Consider the following 18,233-nt stretch of genomic DNA (forward strand, 5'->3'; position numbering starts at 1 on the left):
GGACTCCCGAAAAAAGATTTCCTTGGAAAATTGTCCCAGAAAAAGCCCTGTGCTGAAAGGTGTGAACGGTATGCAATGAATGTTATAACTGCTGTTGCTTTTACTTCTAAAGTGAGCTCACCTTTAAAAACTGCCCAAGATTTCTCGTTACATCTGTCCTGGCTGTATTTTCCCATTCTAGCCTTGCTCACTGTACCTGTTTTGTTTTCGTTTTAGTCGCTCTGTTCTCCATGTACATTATTCACAAACCTGTTTGGAATCAAGTGAGGCATATACACACCTCTCTAGTAGAATCGTAAACTGATCCTTATATTTTGTACACGTGGGCACACCTGGCAGGAGAAGTTTTAAATTACCTCCTATGACTTTAATAGAGAACATACAGAACTCATGGACTTTAGCCAGGCCTGTCGATGATCCTTAAAACTGTGACTATATACACCTAATTATTAGTCATGTTATACAGCTTGACTAATCTAGTTGGAGTAAACAACTTCTCATAAGGACGCCATGTCTCTCTCCTCATTTGTCTTTGCCGTCCATCACTCCACTTGTTCCCAGATAACTCAGAAAATATCCTCAAGGGGACAAACTGGAAAGAGCGTCCGGGACTCATCTGTAGCTCATCGTGAAAGTCAATACTCAAAGGAGAATTACAGGATAGTTCTCACAGATCGAGCGGTAGAGAATTTACTCAGGAAGCGCACACGTACTTTTCTGAAGGATGAAAAAGAGGGAGCCTGACTGTGAGCTCTGATCTCTGGATCCTCAGCCCACTGGTTCCGCGTTCGGGCTGTAGCCCACTCTCGGCAGAGGGTGGGACTCCCTGACTCTCTCGTGGGCTCAGCTCACCCTGCTCAGGGTGAGTCACTACTCCTTTTTTCTCTTCCTGCTAAACTTGACCTCACTGTCAGGCACTTCCCCACACTCTCAGTACTCACGATCCTGGGAGTCGCAGTGAGTCAGGGAGTGAGAAACCCACGGGCCAGAGTTCCGGGACAGCCCTTAAGTCCTGCACACCCCTGTCAGTCTGCAGCCGAGCCACTCACTCCCACGTGTCAGAAGAGACAAGTGATGGTGAATAAAGTCTCTTCTAGAACAGATGCAGGCAGAGCACAGTCACAGCGTGGCTGATGCAAAGCGCCCTCTGCAGGGACCACAGCCCAAAATAGAAACACCACATCCGATCTGACTGTCTGCAGCACTGGAGGAGCTTTTGGTTGCATTGCACTCTCAAAGCCAGATTTCCACAACTAAATTTTGTCATCAAAAAAGACCTCCTTGCTTCCCACATTGCTCAAGGGTTGCCTGTTTGGAATTCCGAGCTTTAACTGAGAATAAAATCCAAGTTAGGACATCTATGTTGATCAAACCTGTGAACAAAAATGTGTACTCTGCTTTTTTTATGAGCAAGCAGGCCCCTATTGAGAATCATGCCCTTCCCTGGAATAGGGACTCGTGACACGTGCAAGAACGTCCTCTTCCCCCAGTTCCGCTCTGGTTAACGCTGCAGGTCTCTGGGCTTGAAAGGCATACATACACTTGTGTGTCTCCACACGTGTGAGCTGCACAGACTTCTCCCAGCTTAGTGCTAACTTTTTCATCCAATTAGGGGACTTTAAAGTAGATTTGTTACTTTTTTCAAGGCCTTAATAGAGCATATCATTCTGAGACAAAAAGAGAACAGTACGGAGAGTTAAACCCCAGTGGTGGGAAATGCCTGCTCCTCGCAGTTCCCAGCTCACACTGGGGTGATTCTGTGCTGAACAGCACCGGCAGGACACGGCTCCACGGACCAGAACGAAACCCCGGGGCACAGCGGCAGGGGCAGCTTGCTTGGATCTTCAGATGGCAAAGAAGCCCCCCTGTGCCCCAGGTCCCCGCTCAGTGCTTTCCTGACTTTGACTCAGTTGCTCCTACAGCACTCTGTGAGGCCAGCTCTCATCATTTTCCCTTCTTTCCTTCCTTCCTTTCTTCCTTCCTTCCCTCCTGCCTTATATGATAAAGTATATTTACAAAGCTTATACGGGTGAGCAGATACCAATTATGAGGCATTTTTCAGTGGTCACCCACACTTACCTTCTATGGTCCCAGTGGAATGGAAGGCACTTCGATACCAAAGTACAATGTCGATCTTAAAAATGTTGTAGATGCACAAGACAGACACCACCACCCCTGTCAAGGCGACAAGCCCTCCTATAAGGTAAGCTCGAAAATCTGGAACTACAAATGACAGCAAAAGAAAAATAATATAATAATAATACAAAGAGTCAATTATACACTTTACTACAGATCACGGTACAAATGACAAATGGAAATGTATTCGATGTCAATGAGGATACTGCTTAAATATTTCTTTACAGATAAATAACAGGTATGGGAGTAGAACAACCTGGTCTGGACCACGAGTTTTAGGAAACGAGTGCTCTTGGGAACCTGGGGAGGGAAATTCTGCAGAACCCTAGCACCCAAAAGTCCATGCAGCACGACTCCGATTGCACGAGGAATGCTGTCGAAACACTCCTGGTCAGGTCCTATTGGTCCACAGTAGACTCTCCAGAGAGGGAGCCTGAGCACGTTCATTGGGAAAGTTCTCCAGGTGGTTCTGTGGCACATTCTTTCTTTTTTTTTTTCTGCTTTTTCTCCCCGAATGCCCCCAGTACATAGTTGTATATTTTAGTTGTGGGTCCTTCTAGTTGTGGCATGTGATACACTGCCTCCTCGTGGCCTGATGAGCGGTGCCATGTCTGCGCCCAGGATCCAAACCAGTGAAACCCAGGGCTGCCGAAGCTGAGCATGCGAACTTAACCACTCGGCCACGGGGCCGGCCCAGTGGCACATTCTTGATTGTAACACTATTATAACTGCTTTCCCACTTACTCAAAACCCAGCAGCAGGACTCAAGTCATAAATAAAGAGCCATCATAAATAAAGTTGCCTCCCCTGGAAGCCATCTCTGCTGCCTCTACTAGACTGGTCAACAGCCAGACTCCCCCTTCATCCTCTCTGTGCCAACAGACTCCTGGCTGGGCGCCTGTCAGAGACACAGCTCAGGAAGGGCGTTGACACCCTGCTCTGCTTTGTGAGCACACTGCAGAGCAATTGTGGCAAAAGCAGTGGGCAGGAGATGACCAAGGAGCAGAACCAGCTCCTCTGGAACTCCAAGTCCCCGAGAACAGGCTCCCACATGTCTGAGAAGAGGAACAGCACTGCTCTCTCCCTTACCGCAGCCCAAACCTGTGCTGCCAAAGACGGAGCCTCTAGGAAGGAGAGCAGGAGAAAAGGGGAACCTGTTCTTAGAAGCCACCACACACGCCACTTCTTTCATCAGCTCCCTCTGATCCTCCACCCCACCAGAAAGTGTTGGGGGCAGGAAGAAGGGGAAATTCTCTAATTTTGAACCCCCAGAGTACTTTCATTTTTTTAAATACTTATCGAAGAGCTTGTCACAACTGGCCCTAGGCCACACCTTGTTGCAAACATTTTGAGGGCAAGGACATGCTTATGTACTATTGCTTGTCTTTAAATACACGGCATAAGAAAGCACAATAACTAAAAACACATTCCGTGCTGAAGAAAAATCAATCCATTGATTAAGTCCCAGCGCAGCCGAGTGGATCTGCCAGCACACTGGTGCCCAGACGGACCCTGACCACTGCTTTGAACCTCTGGCTTCTAAATATTAGATGGATTCTCCCTTCCCTCCCATTCTCTACTTCTCTCTGCCCTTTCCTGGCTCTTGGAGCAAGAGTGCCACCTCTCCCCTTGGGTCTGGTAGACTTTAATGTATGCTTCAGGGATCTTGGTACTGTAAACATTGTGAAAGAAGACCATGCCCACGCAGCTATTAGAGCCCAGAAGGCCCTGTAGCCTGGAGTGATGGCTTGAAATTCTTGAGCTGATCATGCATCATATTCAGGAATGTTGACACCCTCTGCTCTTTAAAGGAGCTCAAAGTCGAGGAAATTGGAAACAGGAAATTAATGAATAAGTTTAAAGGGAGTATGAGTTTTGGAATTGAAACAAGTGGGAAACTCACTGATGAGCCCCCAGGTGCCATGTTGAAGGTCCTGTTAAAGGTGGTCTTCACCATTTGGGTCCATATGGCTACCATCAGCCTTAAACTGAGATGGTAGCTGAGAACAAGTGATTAACAGGAATTCACAGAAGAGCACACCCGATCTAAACAACTTTCTAGTGACTCTGCTCAGACAAAGCAAAAAAGATTCAACTCTGGAGGTGTCTTCAACAAAAATAAGGAAGTCAAATGGAGAAGCTGTAACCTTACTTCTGGCCACAAGTAAACCAAACACGAGACTTGGATTTAAGGGGGTAATGTTCCTAAGAAGTTATGGGAAACAAAACAGTGCACATGTCTAAAAATACATTGAATGTGAGATACAAAGTAAGCGTTGATAGGAACAAAGACGAATTTAGCAAGCACAGGTTTCCCAACTGACTTAAAACAAAGGAGACCATCCACCCCGCCTCCTCCTGCGTGATCAGCAAGTGTTAATGGATTACGGTATTAGTTACCTGAGCCTGGTGAATCCTTCTGAGCAGAGTGCTTCTGAGCACAGTGCTTCCAGGTAGTCGGTACTGACATGGAAACCCATATTGATCTTCAGTCTAGGCTACTAAACAAAGATCTCAAACTTCTAGATTGAGACAGATTTCAGTCCTAGCCACTTCAGGTCTCATGCAATCTCCCAGTCATGCCACAATCAGCTCTCTCTGTTTTCTTCGGGGTGGACCCTGAGGTACTCTCTCTAGAAATTCTACTTTTACTGATATATCACAGATGGATGCTTCTGCATGAGTACCAGGACACACACACAGGAATATCCAGCACAGCATCATTTGTTAACTATCTCAAACTGGAGACAACTCAAAAGATGACATATTTATAGCAGAATGGATGAATTGTGACTGACTGATTCAACGGAATAGGATTCAGCAAAGACCATAAATTAACTACAGCCACATTTTACATCACTGACGCATCGATGAACCCCATAAAACTAAGAAGCAAGACATAAAAGAAAACATACTGTATAATTCTCTTTACATAAAGTTCAGAATCAGTCCAGTAGGCAGTTGGAAAAGCAGGCCTGTCCTACGAGAAGGAAGAATACAGTTGGAGATGCAGAATCTGTCTGTACCTGCACAGGGCTGACAGCTGAAGCCATGAGAGTAAGAGAGATCATCAGGGACGAGAATGCAGAAAGAGCAGCACTGATGATAAAACCTCAAGAATCACCCAGATGTGCCCCAGAAAGAGATGGGAGGCACAAGATTGATTAGGGGAAAAGCGATCAAAAGTGACTTCCTATGACAAGGAAAAGCCCTGAGAAGAGGAAAAAGGGACAGTGGTGGCTGATGAGTCCAAGGCTGCTTCTGCCCGATGCAACCTAAGAGGGTTCCCCGTGGGTCCAGAGTGAGGAGAGGAGGTGCTGCGTACTCACTCCCAGTGAAGGCAGCTGGGACAGAGGTCTTGGAAATGACCTGACCTGAAGGTCATGAAAATGAGGTCTAGAACGAGCCCACCTCAGGACTGCAAGCTGCTGTGGACATACCCCTGAGCACTGCTATTCAAAGGCAGGTGACGGACACTCACGAGTCCAGGAACCTGGCGGGGCAAAGACACATTTGCTGGCTCCACACAGCAGCCACCAAACTAAAGCTTTACGTTAAGTTGTCGAAAAACATTTCTGGTAGGACTTGAGCCAGAGTCACGCAAACGTGGGTTTGACTGATCCTTAAGGGACACTGGCAAATTCAAGCCCTCTCTTGTGCATGTAGCTAACCAAAAAAAAAAGAGTTGATATTAATAGAATTTAAAAAAGAAGCCGTCTTGGTAAACCGCACATCAACATCTTACAAAGTCCTTCATCCACGTCCCCTGATACGTTAAGAATTTAAAGTTGTTCTCAAGATTGTGATTTCGTGTTTCGCTATCTATCCTCTGCCAAGACAGTTACCTCCAATGGGTAATCCACACTCTGGACAGCGTTAAGGGCGCAATTTGTGTACATATATGGCGCTTGAAGCTCTCCTGCTCAAATATCGGAATTCAGCCTCTACAGATAATTTTACAAAGTCATATGATAAAAATATACATAAGCATTTTATTTTCACACCAAATTATTTATAATAAGTGAATTAAAAGCTGAAAATCACAAGCACATGATTATAAAAGTTGAACAATCAGGTTTAATAAAGGAAAACTCTTTTCTAGAATTTTGATACATAAAATCTCAACATATATTAATACGGCACTTTCAAAGTGTACTGCAACAGAGTCACAGCCTTCGTCCAAGAACACTGTCAGAAATGGCATCAATTTCCCCAGGTTTCACATTGAGCACCTCTATTTAATACCACTCTGTAACCTTACACTGAGCGTTTAATGTCACATCTTTCAAACGTATTTCCTTGCCATCATTTTGAACACTCTGAGCAGTATGTTACCCACTGGAACATTACCTGGGAGTTTTAACACGAAGTATGCTGCCGACACTCCAGCATGGCATGTGAAAGGATGGCCATAATCTTCCATTTTCACTTCTAAGAAGGTTATGTTCACTGTGTAAAACTTATGGTCCTGAAAAGAAGTTTCATTTCTACAAAATAAAAGAGCCAGTCATTAATACATGAGTTCTATTTTACCCAATATACAGTTTTGTGCTACATAATGACATTTCGGTCAATGACGGACCCCATATACGACGGAGGTCCCATAAGATTAGTACCATACAGCCTAGGTGTAGAGTAGGCTATACCATGTAGGTTTGTGTGAGGACACTCTATGATGTTGACATGACAAATTGCTTAATGATACATTTCTCAGAATGTGTCCGCATTGTAAAGCAACACGTGATTGTGTTATAATCTTTCGGCTGAAGAATAAAGTTCGAAACTCTAGAGCACTCCGGGCCATTTCTTCTGGACAGTGATGCGGGCATGGTGCTGTTAACTACAGACACCATGCTCACCTAAAGGGCCTCCCCCTGTTTCTCTCCACTTATCCTAACTTACTAGGCTGCAAAGCCCAAGACAAGTTCTTCTGCCTCTGACTTCATTAGTCTTGTTTTACAACACTCAATTTTTACCACCATAAATAATGTTTATACCACTCAACTAGCTAATGATTATGTACTGTCTCCCCTAAAAGTCCCGTGTTGCTGCTGCTTTGCTCTTTAAGCCTTGAAGGCCTAGAGCTCATAACGTACCTAAATAGAAATGAGGCTGATTTTACACAGTAACTGAGAGAAATTGACCTGGTTGCTTGAAGGCCATACTTCATGTTCTGCCTCATCTCTGCAACTAGGACGGAAGCGGGATTGATAACATGAGCATCTCACACTCCTTCGGACCAGATGCTTGGCCAGACACAGCACTGAGAAGGTCTTTGAAAGACAAAGCCAAAAGGAGTGATGAGGCGGTAGTGAGAACCATCTAAAAAGAGTAGTACTCGCGCCACAATAACTTACACGAAGAAATCCTTGCTAGCTGTTAGGGAAGCCAGAGAAACAAAACACCTACTCAATTCCTTCTTGGATTCGTCTGGAAGCACTGTAGTAAATATCCACGGAAGTGTTATTGACTCTCCAGCATCGTAGATTGGTATTGTCCTTCGTGTCTGTTATATTGCAGTCTACAATAAGGGTGGAGCCTATAAAAAGCAAATTTATAAATACGAAATGAAAATTCTACAAAAAACAAGCTGGTTAACAAAGGCGCCTTGCTTTTGAGCCTTGATATCTTTTCATTACCAGAAATACCCCCGAGGACAAGGTTAATCGACATTATTCTCTCCCAGGAGAGGGATCATGGGGATAAGCGAGCTTCCAGGATGTCCACTGTAAAGAGCTACCCACCTGCTGCCAAACGTCAGCAGCTTCTGCCCCATGTTCTCCACAACATCAGGGGCACAAACACGACTTCTGCTCTTAGCAACCTTAGCGAAGGACTTTACAGTTTACAAAATATTTCACCCACACTTTCTCCTTCAGAGTTTATATCTCCAAAACAACGCTACAAGGCAGAAAAGGGGAGGTGCTTTTATCCTGATTTTACGGATGGGAATACAGAAGTTCAGATAGATGGAGTGACTTGCCCAAGGTCCCACGTTAGAGAAAGAAATGCAATGTGAACTCTGGGTTTCTAATTCCAAATCCAGTGACAAATCTCCTTCACCAGTTTTGACCCCTACCCTTTCCCCTCGTTCCCTTATCCTGCCTCCATACACATTCACAAATTATATTTAATACATTTATATTTCCACTTTATTTTGCGCCATGAGCCTGATAAATTCCATCCATGTACTGCACATAAAAAAACATTACTGTATGGACCAGCCTGGTGGTTAAGTTCACCTGCTCCGCTTTGGCGGCCCATAGTTCACAGGTTCGGATCCCAGGCCTGGACCTACATACCACTCATCAAGCCACCCTGTGGCAGAAACCCACATATAAAACAGAGGAAGATTGGCACAGATGTTAGCTCAGCGAAAATCTTCTTCAAGCAGAAGGAGCTGTGAATTGGATGTGATAATTAGGTCATTGGCACCCTTTCTCAAAGCATTTTTGCATAGAGGTTGGAGAGGAAACTGCATTTGGGTAGGTTAAGAATTGAGTTGAAGATGAAGAATTTCAAAGTATAAACTATTCTTATGATTGCTAACAGATGTTCGCTCAGGGCCAATCTTCTTCACCAAAAAAAATTACTTTACTTCTAAACTGTCTACTTCAAGTTTCTTTGTCCTAGGTGGTATTAAGTTTTTTAAAAAGGTTTTTGTGAAATATAACACACACATAGTGATAAATATAGAAGATTAATGTGAAGTTACTGACTTATTGTAAAGCAAATATTCATACCACTCCACCCCATCAAGCAAATAGTATATTGCCAGAACCCAGACACCCGACACGTGCCCCTTCCCTACTTTGTGTTTTATCACTTATGTATTCATTCCTGACCACTAGCTTCATTTTATTTGTGGTGCTCATCCATGCTGTTGCATGTGGCTATACTCCACTCAGACAAGGGAATATACTAGTACTTACTTATTTCCTCTGCTGTTGCTATATATTCATTTATGCTGTTTCCAGTGTTTGCCTCGGGTGCCTACGGTTGCTCCGAACTCTCTGCATGCCTTCTGAGGCACCGTGTGCATATTTCATATATACACACCCACGTACGTGTTGGGTATGCATTCTCTTCTACCAATCAAATTGATAGATCATAGACTGTCATCTCTTTTGAAGTTGAAGATATGCATAAACTGTTTTCTAAAGTGGTTGCACCAGCTTACCCTTTGCCCAACAGCGTATGAGAGTTCCTGTTGCTTTGCATGCTCCACAATACGTGGTATTGCCAGCCTATTTTATTTTGGCCATCTTGATGTATGTGTCCTGGTATCACATTGTGACTTTAATTTGCATTTCCCTTAATTTCACCTGGCCGAGTACGTTTTTATACCTTCATTGGCCATGTGGAGCTCCTCTGCTGTAAACTTTCTGTCCAACTGCTGTGTCTTTCCTTCTACCAAGCTGTCTTTTCCTTATGACCTTGGAGGAGTTCTTCATAGTTCCGGATATGAGGCCTCTGTTCACTTACCGCCAGTGTCTTTTTCCAGTCTGAGGCTTGTCTTTTCATTCTTTTAATGTCTTTTAATAATCAGAAATTCTTATTTTTGACGTAGTCCTACTTGTCAATTTTTCCTTCAAGACTAGTAACTTAAATGTCATTTTTTTCATCTTTACTTAGCCCAATCATGAAGATGTTTTTCTAGAAATTTATTGTTTTGTCATATTTAGGTCTACAATTCACTTGAAATTATGTTTTACAAACAGTGTGAGACAGGGGTCAAGTTGCCCTTTATCCTATATTGCATCCCATTGCCCAGGGCCAGTTATTGAAGAGGCTGTATTTGTCCTACTTCTCCGTAGTGTCGACTTCATCAAAATCAAGTGCCTTGGATGTGCAGATTTGTTTCTGGGCCTTCAGTTCCGCTGCATTGTCTATCCTTGTACCGGTACAAGACTGTCTAAATTACTGTAACTTTTTAATAAATATTGAAATCGGGTAGCGTAAGCCCTCTCATCCAGTTCCTCTTCATTAAAAGTGTCTTGACTATTATTTGATCTTTGCATTTTTCATTCATGTTATAATCAACATTAAATTCTGCAAAAACTAAAATCTGTTAGATTTTGATTGTCTTCTTCCTCAAAACAAAGGAAAAGTGTTCAATAGTTTAGTCTTGAGTGTGCTGTTTCTGTAAGTTTCTAAAAATAGATTTTAAAAATCAGCTTCAGGAAGTTCCCTTCCATTCCTAGTTTTAAAAGAGCTTATATTTTTAAAATAACGAATTCTTGGTTCAAGTTTTCTAAATGACCTTTCAGTATCTATTGAAGTAAGTGCATTAATTTTTCTCCTTTAGTTTGATAATGCAAAATAAAACGGTGAATTGGCTAGTGTGAAACAAATTTGCATTTTTCATTTGAGCCCAGTTTAGTCACACTGTAGCATCCCCCACAGGTATCGTTGCATCAATTTGCTGATACTTGTCTTAGAAGTTCTCATCTGTGTTTACAAGTGAGACTGGCCTGAAATTTTCCTTTGTGATGATGTCCTCGTTGGGTTTGGGTGCCAAGGTTTTCCTGACCGAATAAAATGACTTAAGGATTGTTTTCTCTTTTTCTACACTCTGAAACAATTTGTTTAAAATTGATGTTATTTCTTTATGGAATGTTTTGTACGATTCACCAGTAAAGCCACTTGGATCTAGAATTTTGTTTGGGGGAAGATTTCAGATTTGTTTAATGGTTATGACTGTTCAGAACTCTCTATCTTCTTGCGTCTGATCCTACATGTTGATTTTTACAGAAATTTGCTGGTTTTACAAAATTTTTCAAATTGTTTGACACTAAGTTTTTCCGAATATTCTTTTCTGATTTTTTAATGCCTATATGATCTTTGCTGATGGCCTCTTTTTCCTTCAGATTGTGCCATCTCTCTTCTCTTAATCAGTCATGCAGGGCTTTATCAATTTTATTTCATTTTTCAAAAAACCAACTTCTTTCTTTGTTAATCACTCAATAGTATGTTTATTTCCTATTTCACTATTTTCTGCTATTACAATCACATCATTTCTCTATTTTCCGGGTATATTTTGCTTCTCTTTTCCTGTCTCTAGAGGGGAGCACTTAGCTCATGGATGTTTCAATCATTTCCTTTTTATAATCGAGGCTATAAATTTTGCTCGAAGAAAATCTTTGCATCCCATCAATTTTGATATCTTTTCATTAACATTCACTTTCAAATTATTTTCTGATTTCTATTGCAATTTCTATTTTGATCTATGAGCTATTCAGAAGTTTTTTTTATTTGATTGTTTTCAAACCATGTGGTTATTCTGGTTGTCTTTCTACTATGTATCTCGAACTTTACTGGATTGTCGTCTGAGACACGTTATATGATTTCAGTCTGTTGGATTTTGTTGAGACTAACTCTATGGCCAGTGTATGGTCAATTTTATCAAACATCTCATTTGCGCTTAGAAACAATGCATAATCTATAGCAGTTGGTGACGGCGAAATTTATGAACATTAGGCCATTTGTTAGGCACAGTTTGTTAATTATGATAGGATGTTTTGTTTGCTTGTTCTCTCAGCTACCGTGAAAATTGTCAACATCTTCCACTATCATTGTAGATTTATCAATTTCTCCCTGTAATTCTCTCTCTGTCTGTATTTTTACATTTTTAAGGTTATGTTATTACACATCTACAGGTTCAAGATTGAACTTTTCATCTTTATGAAGTATCTCAGTTTACCTCTAATAATACTTTTGCCTTGAGATCTACCTTGACATTGGTATAATTATACCAACATTATTTTGGTTAGTGTTTATATCATTTTCTATCCTTTTATCTTCAAGCATCTTGTAAACAGCACAGAGTTTTGATTTCTTTCAAATTCAGTATGACAATCTTTTTATTTGGAGCAATTAGTCCATTTTGTGATATTTGTGGCGGTAAGTCAACTATCTTATGTATATATATCTTATATATCATACATCTTTAATATATACATATATCATATATTTTCTGTTTGCTGCTTCTATCCCAAATTTGTCTTTTCCTTCTTGCCTTCTTTTGGATTCCTTCTTTTGGATTCCCTCTTACCTTCTTTTTGATTATTTTTTATTATTCCATGTAACCCTATATTTTAAAAATTATTATTCTTTTAGGGTTACTCTAGATATTAAAATATATATCCTTGGACTTACCAATCTGATATTATTGATATTTTTGTCCATTTTAAAGCAATGTAAAGTCTTAGAATGCAATTCCATTTACCCTTCTCCCTATATACAGGCGAATTCTGTCGTGAATTCTAATTTCATACATTTTTTAATTCCATAAACAATCATCATTATGATTCCTTTATGCAGTCAAGATTCATTTAGATTCACTCACATGTTTACAGCAATATTTGCTCCTTCATTCGCTCCTACATAGCTGGTTTACCCTCTGGGAACATTTTCCTTCCGGCTGAGCAACACTCTAACAGTTCCCTTAATGTAGGATTGTGCGTAGCAAATTTTATCATTTTTAGCTTGTTATATTTTCACCGATTATAAAATTAGCAGGTTTTTTTCAGTATACAACCTCCATTGTTTCTGTTAAGAATTCAAACGATAGTCATACTGGCACACACAGAAGGCATTTTTTTTTCCCTCACTTTTAAGATGTTTTCCCTTTGTTTTGGGGTTTCTGCAGTTTCACTATGGTATGTCGAGGTGTAGGTTTATCTTAATTTATCCTGCTGAGTTTCTTTAGCTTCCTGAGTCTCTGGGTTTAATGTCTTCTATCAGTTTGGCCCATTCTCAGCATTATCTTTTTCTTTTTTTTTTTTTTTTTTACATCTGCCACAGTTTGGCTTGATAAGCAACGGGTAGGTCTGCGCCCAGAATCTGAACTGGGGAACCCTGGGCCGCCAAAGCAGAGCGCGCAAACTTAACTGCTGCGCCACCGGGCCGGCCTCAGCATTGTCTCTTAAATAATATTGCCTCTGCTCCATTCTTCTCTTCTGGGACTACAATTACATATACACTAGGTCTCTGTATTCTCCTCCTTTTCATCTCACTTCGTATTTCCTGTTCATTTGTCTCTCTGTGCTTAGTTCTAGATATTTTCTGCTGACCTATTTTTAACTCATTAATTCTTTTTTCAAATATGTCTTACATACTATAAACCCTTCATGGAGGTTTTGGTTTTGGTTATTGTATTTATCAGTTCTGAAGTTTTTATTTGTTCTTCCTCAAATCTGATATGCTACTTTTTTATATTTTCCAGTTGTCTTTTGAAAATTTCAATCATGTCTTTTCGTTCCTTGAGCATAGTAAGCACAATTTTAAAAAAAATGTACCTGATATTTCCATATCAGGAGCCCTGAGGATCTGTTTCTGTCTACCGTCTAAAATTTACTGAGTCAAAAGTTACACACATTCCTGAAGGCTCTGAATAGATATTGGCATTTCCCACTACAATGTTTATACCAATTATTCATTTATTTATCTATTTAGCCACTGTTTCTTCAGCATTTGCTATCTTCTAGGCATTGTCCTGAGCACTGATGATACAGGGAGAAACAGACAAAAAGCCTGCTCTTAAGGAGCACAGATGCAAACAGAATTAGAGAGACCAAAAAGGAGTTCAAAATCTGTGATGTCGTGATGAGTTCTTTTGTGAAAAACAGAAATGTTCAGTGGATGGAGTGTGACGGTGAGAGTGAGGTGTGCCATTTTAACACGCTGGTCAGGTGAGATAACATCCGTCAGAGACCAGATGGAAGTGAGGGAACAAACCATGAGGATATCTGGGAAGAGCATTCCAAGCAGAGGGGACCACAAGTGCAAAGACCCTGAGGTCCCGGTGTGCTTGCCATGTTCAAGAAATAGCAAGCAGACCAGTGTGATCAGAGCAGAAGGGCTGAAGGGAAAGGCACAGTAAATGGGGTCCGAGCTCTCCGTGAGCGCTGGCAGTGGAGAGGCAGAGCACGCAGGGCCACGCTGGGCGTGAGAACTTGGAATTTTACTCGGAGTGAGATGGGAAAGCTTTCAAGAGTTGTAAACATACATATTTGAAAAAGATTGCTCATATTCGTTACCAGTAATACATCAGAACACCCTTTACATTACCCTTGCTAATATTTGAATATAAGAATATTATACTATCTTAATCTTTACCAATGTCATAGATAAATATCATTGTTTTGGTGTACATTTCCTTTATTGCAGATGAATATATTTCATATTTTGTTATTTTTTTTCCTATGTGCATTATTTATTTGCCTTGTTTGGATTATTTATTTTCTTCAATTTGTTGATATTTTTATATAGAAATGATATTACTTATTTTCTGCTATCTTTGATCCAAACATTCTCTCCTAGTTCATCATTCACATTTTAACTTTACCATTTTTCAGATATACAGACATTTACATTTTTTTATCCTACTCTAATTCTTGGACCTTTTTGGATTCCTTCCACTGATTTTATATTCAGAAAGTACATCATTCTGAGGTTAGATAAAAAATTTTCTTCATTTTACTGAAACTTTTGTGGTTTCATTTTTATATGTATTTCTTTAATTCATCAAAAATGTATCTTTTTGTCTGATAGAAGGTAAACGATGAACTACATAGTCATCAAATTTAACAAGTTATGCTAACATCACATCTTATTTAATACACCTCTCTTTCCCTACACTTTTTTTTTTTTCCTGTGGAAGATTCGTCCTGAGCTAACATCCGTCGCCAATCTTCCTCTATTTTGTATGTGAGTTACTGCCACAGCATGGCTGACAAGTGGTGTACGTCTGTGCCTGGGAACTGAACCTGGGCTGCTGAAGTGGAGCATACGGAATTTAACCACTAGGCCACTGGACTGGCCCCCTACACATTTTTAAATGCCAAAAATCTCTTTACTAAATTCCTGTATATTCCAGTATCTGTTTATTGTTTTTCATTGTGTTGCTTTAATCTATTTATATTCAAATACCAGTATTTACTTATTGTAGCTTTGATATTTACTAGAAAAGGTTTCTCTTTATTTCTTCTACTCAATTATTTCTTGCTCTTTCCAGTATTTTGGGGGGGGGGGGAGGGCGGGTGAGGAAGATTGGCCCCAAACTAACACCTGTTGCCAATCTTCCTCTTTTTGCTGAGGAAGATTAGCCCTGAGCCAACATTGGTGCCCATCATCCTCTATTTTGCAGGGATGCCACCACAGCATTGTTTGATGAGCAGTGCATAGGTCCACCCCCAGGATCCAAACCTGTGAACCCCAGGCCACTGAAGCAGAGCATGCAGACTTAACCAACCACTACACCATCAGGCTGGCCCCTCTAGCATTTTTTTTTCTTTCTTTCTTTTTTTTTTTTGAGAAAGATTAGCCCTGAGCTAACATCTGCTGCCAGTCCTCCTCTTTTTGCTGAGGAAGACTGGCCCTGAGCTAACATCCGTGCCCATCTTCCTCTACCTTATATGTGGGACGCCAGCCACAGCGTGGCTTGACAAGCCATGCATAGGTCCATACCCAGGATCTGAACCGGCAAACCCCAGGTCACCCAAGTGGAACATTCGGACTTAAGTGCTGCGCCACCGGGCCAGCCCTGACTAAAGCATTTTTTTGACATGGATTTTAGAAATGCTTTGTCAAGTTTCAAGACATTCAGTGAAATTTAACTGGTATTATATTAAACTTTTATATTAATTTGAGAGAAATATTTTTGATGTCGAGTATCCCCATTTAGGAATATGGTAAGGAATTTCTTTAAAACATGTCTTTTTTTATGTCTTAGCTTAAATGTTGCAATTTTTTCATACAAGCAGTTCTTTCAAATTTCTCATTCAGTTCATTCCTTGGTATTTTATTTTTGTTGCAATTATAAAGATCATTTTTCCTAATTACATAACATACAATTATTTCAGGCAAATAAAAATGCTATTAGCTTTGAAAGTTTGCTTTGTATTGGAACAACCTTACTGAACAATTGCTAGCAATTATAGCTTTTTCGAGAATTTTCTTAAAATGTCTGGGTAGCCACAGATCATTTAAAATAATTGTGTGTTTATCTCCCTCCTCCAAGTCTTGCATCTCTTGTCTCTTAAGTCTCTCAATTTGGCTAGGATTTTCAAAGACAGGAGGGTGGACAAAGTTAATTCAGAGAGTTAGTCACAGGCACGCTTGTCTTTTCTAGGTGTTTATGAAATCCACTGGAGCATTCACAGGATGAGAGATGTGGAGACAAGGTCCTTCATTATGGGCATTACTATTTCCTTGAAGGTTTAAAAGTACTCTCCTTAAAATTTGTGGGTCCAGAGCCTTTTAAACAGATTCCATTTCCTCCCCGTGCATCGCTTTACAAGCTTCCTCACGTCTCTCTTGGACACTCACGTTTCTCTGCATTTGCCGTCTGGATTGGCTGAGGTTTCTCTGTCTTCTTTTTTCATTCTCCCTCCCCCAACCCCTGTATCCAGAACCAACTCCAGGACCTAGCAATTCTACTTGGTTTTTTTTTTTCATTTAATAAATTCATTATTTTCTAATTTTGTCTTTATTTCCTCCCGTGGGGTGATTCAGTTGCTCTTTTTTACAGAGTTAAATGGTTAGTTTACATATTTTAATTATTTCCCCACTTGTTATTAGTAATAACGATATTTAAAGATATAAACTTGTTCAGAGTGCAGCATGAGTCACCTTCGGTGAAGTTTAACATGTTTTCCCTGCCACTACTTCCTAAATAGCCTCTACCCACGGCTTTGGATTAAACATAATCAAGAAAGCAAAGAACTAGACGATGAATTTGGTGTTGCTTAATTTTTAAAATTAGTGAATTTTATTTTTGTGAGATTTATCATTGTTTTGACTTTAGTTGTAGATTTCTAGATCGACCACATTGTGATTGGACCCTGTGGTCTGTATAATTTCCTCTTTTGGGACTCGGAGTTTTTCATGGATGTTTATGAGCGTGATTTATTAAACACATTATTCTTTTTACATCACTAGAATCTTTTGGATCTTTATTCGACTAGCACATTTGTCAAAGCCAGAGTATGTTAAAATGTCTCACTATAATTGAAACAATTGTATTGTCTTGTTGTATTGTCCTTGCATTTCTGAGAGTTTTAGTTTTATGTATTTTGATGCACTGCTATTTGGCACATAAAATATTTTTATTTTGAGAGGTGGTGTAATTTTTATTAGTATAAAATGATTCAATTTGTCATTTAATTTTTTGCATTGAAATATATTATCAGATAGAATGATTAATATTGCCAATCTGATTTATTTGCGTTAATTTCTGCAAGATATATCTTGCTTATGTTTATTTTTAATCTTCTAGGTCGTGTACTTTTAGATCTCTGTCTTTTGAGAAGAGCATGTAATTGGATTTTACTATTTGACTCAACCTGAGCATTTGTCTTTTAATAAGGACTTTGTTTGATTTACTTTTTTTCTCTTCAGAAGGTATTCAACATGTTTTTAGTTTACTGGTGATTGCCTTTAAATTTAAAAAAATAATTTGAGCCCCCTTTTCTCCACCTGCATCACAACCTGAGGTAATGTTTATCCACCCCTTCCTATGTAAAACAAGAAATATAGCATGATAACTTCCACTACACCTTTAATATACTTTCCAGTCTCAGGTAATATCATCCAGAATTCTTTCTTTTTAATCTTAGATTAAGGGGCTGTTTTGTTTTCTTTTTTTACCAACAGCCAACATCTTTTTGCGTGTGTGTGTGAGGAAGATTGGCCCTGAGCTAACATCTGTTACCAATCTTCCTCTTTTTTTTTTCCCTCCCAAAAGCCCCCCAGGACATGGTTCTACACTCTAGCTGTAGGTCCTTCTGGTTGTGCTATGTGGGACGCCGCCTCAGCATGGCCTGATGAGTGGTGCTAGGTCCATGTCCAGGATCCAAACTCGAGAAACCCTGGGCCACCGAAGCAGAGTGTGTGATCTTAACCACTTGGCCGCGGGGCTGGCACCTAGTCCACAATCCTTGGTCAACATTACTTAATAGTAGTTGTGCTTTATGGATCATCTCTTTGAGAAGTTATTTTTACATTTTCATTGCCTTTGCATAAACAGATTTACAGTAATCATTTAGACCACTGTGCTCACTGGCAAACCTTTCCAACCACAACTCCCCCGGGCT

At 40.3% G+C, this 18,233-nt stretch overlaps 1 protein-coding gene across 5 annotated transcripts in view; it reads right to left on the bottom strand.

Moving 5' to 3' along the window:
• The window catches only part of IL1RL2 (interleukin 1 receptor like 2), a 50,135-nt gene that overhangs the window by 10,091 nt on the left and 21,811 nt on the right, over positions 1 to 18,233 (bottom strand). For all 5 annotated transcript variants that reach the window (XR_011503840.1, XM_070511560.1, XM_070511559.1 and 2 more), the window contains 3 exons: positions 7,546 to 7,675; positions 6,487 to 6,623; positions 2,080 to 2,223 (listed from right to left, as the gene is read on the bottom strand). Coding sequence is in view for 4 of the 5 variants with exons in the window: in XM_070511560.1 (XP_070367661.1) it covers positions 2,080 to 2,223; positions 6,487 to 6,623; positions 7,546 to 7,675 (411 nt within the window). In the remaining variant the exon portion in view is untranslated. The remainder of the gene's footprint in view (positions 1 to 2,079; positions 2,224 to 6,486; positions 6,624 to 7,545; positions 7,676 to 18,233) is intronic.

The sequence above is a fragment of the Equus asinus genome, chromosome 6 (assembly GCF_041296235.1).
Source record: "Equus asinus isolate D_3611 breed Donkey chromosome 6, EquAss-T2T_v2, whole genome shotgun sequence".
In the NCBI taxonomy this organism is placed as follows: Eukaryota; Metazoa; Chordata; class Mammalia; order Perissodactyla; family Equidae; genus Equus; species Equus asinus.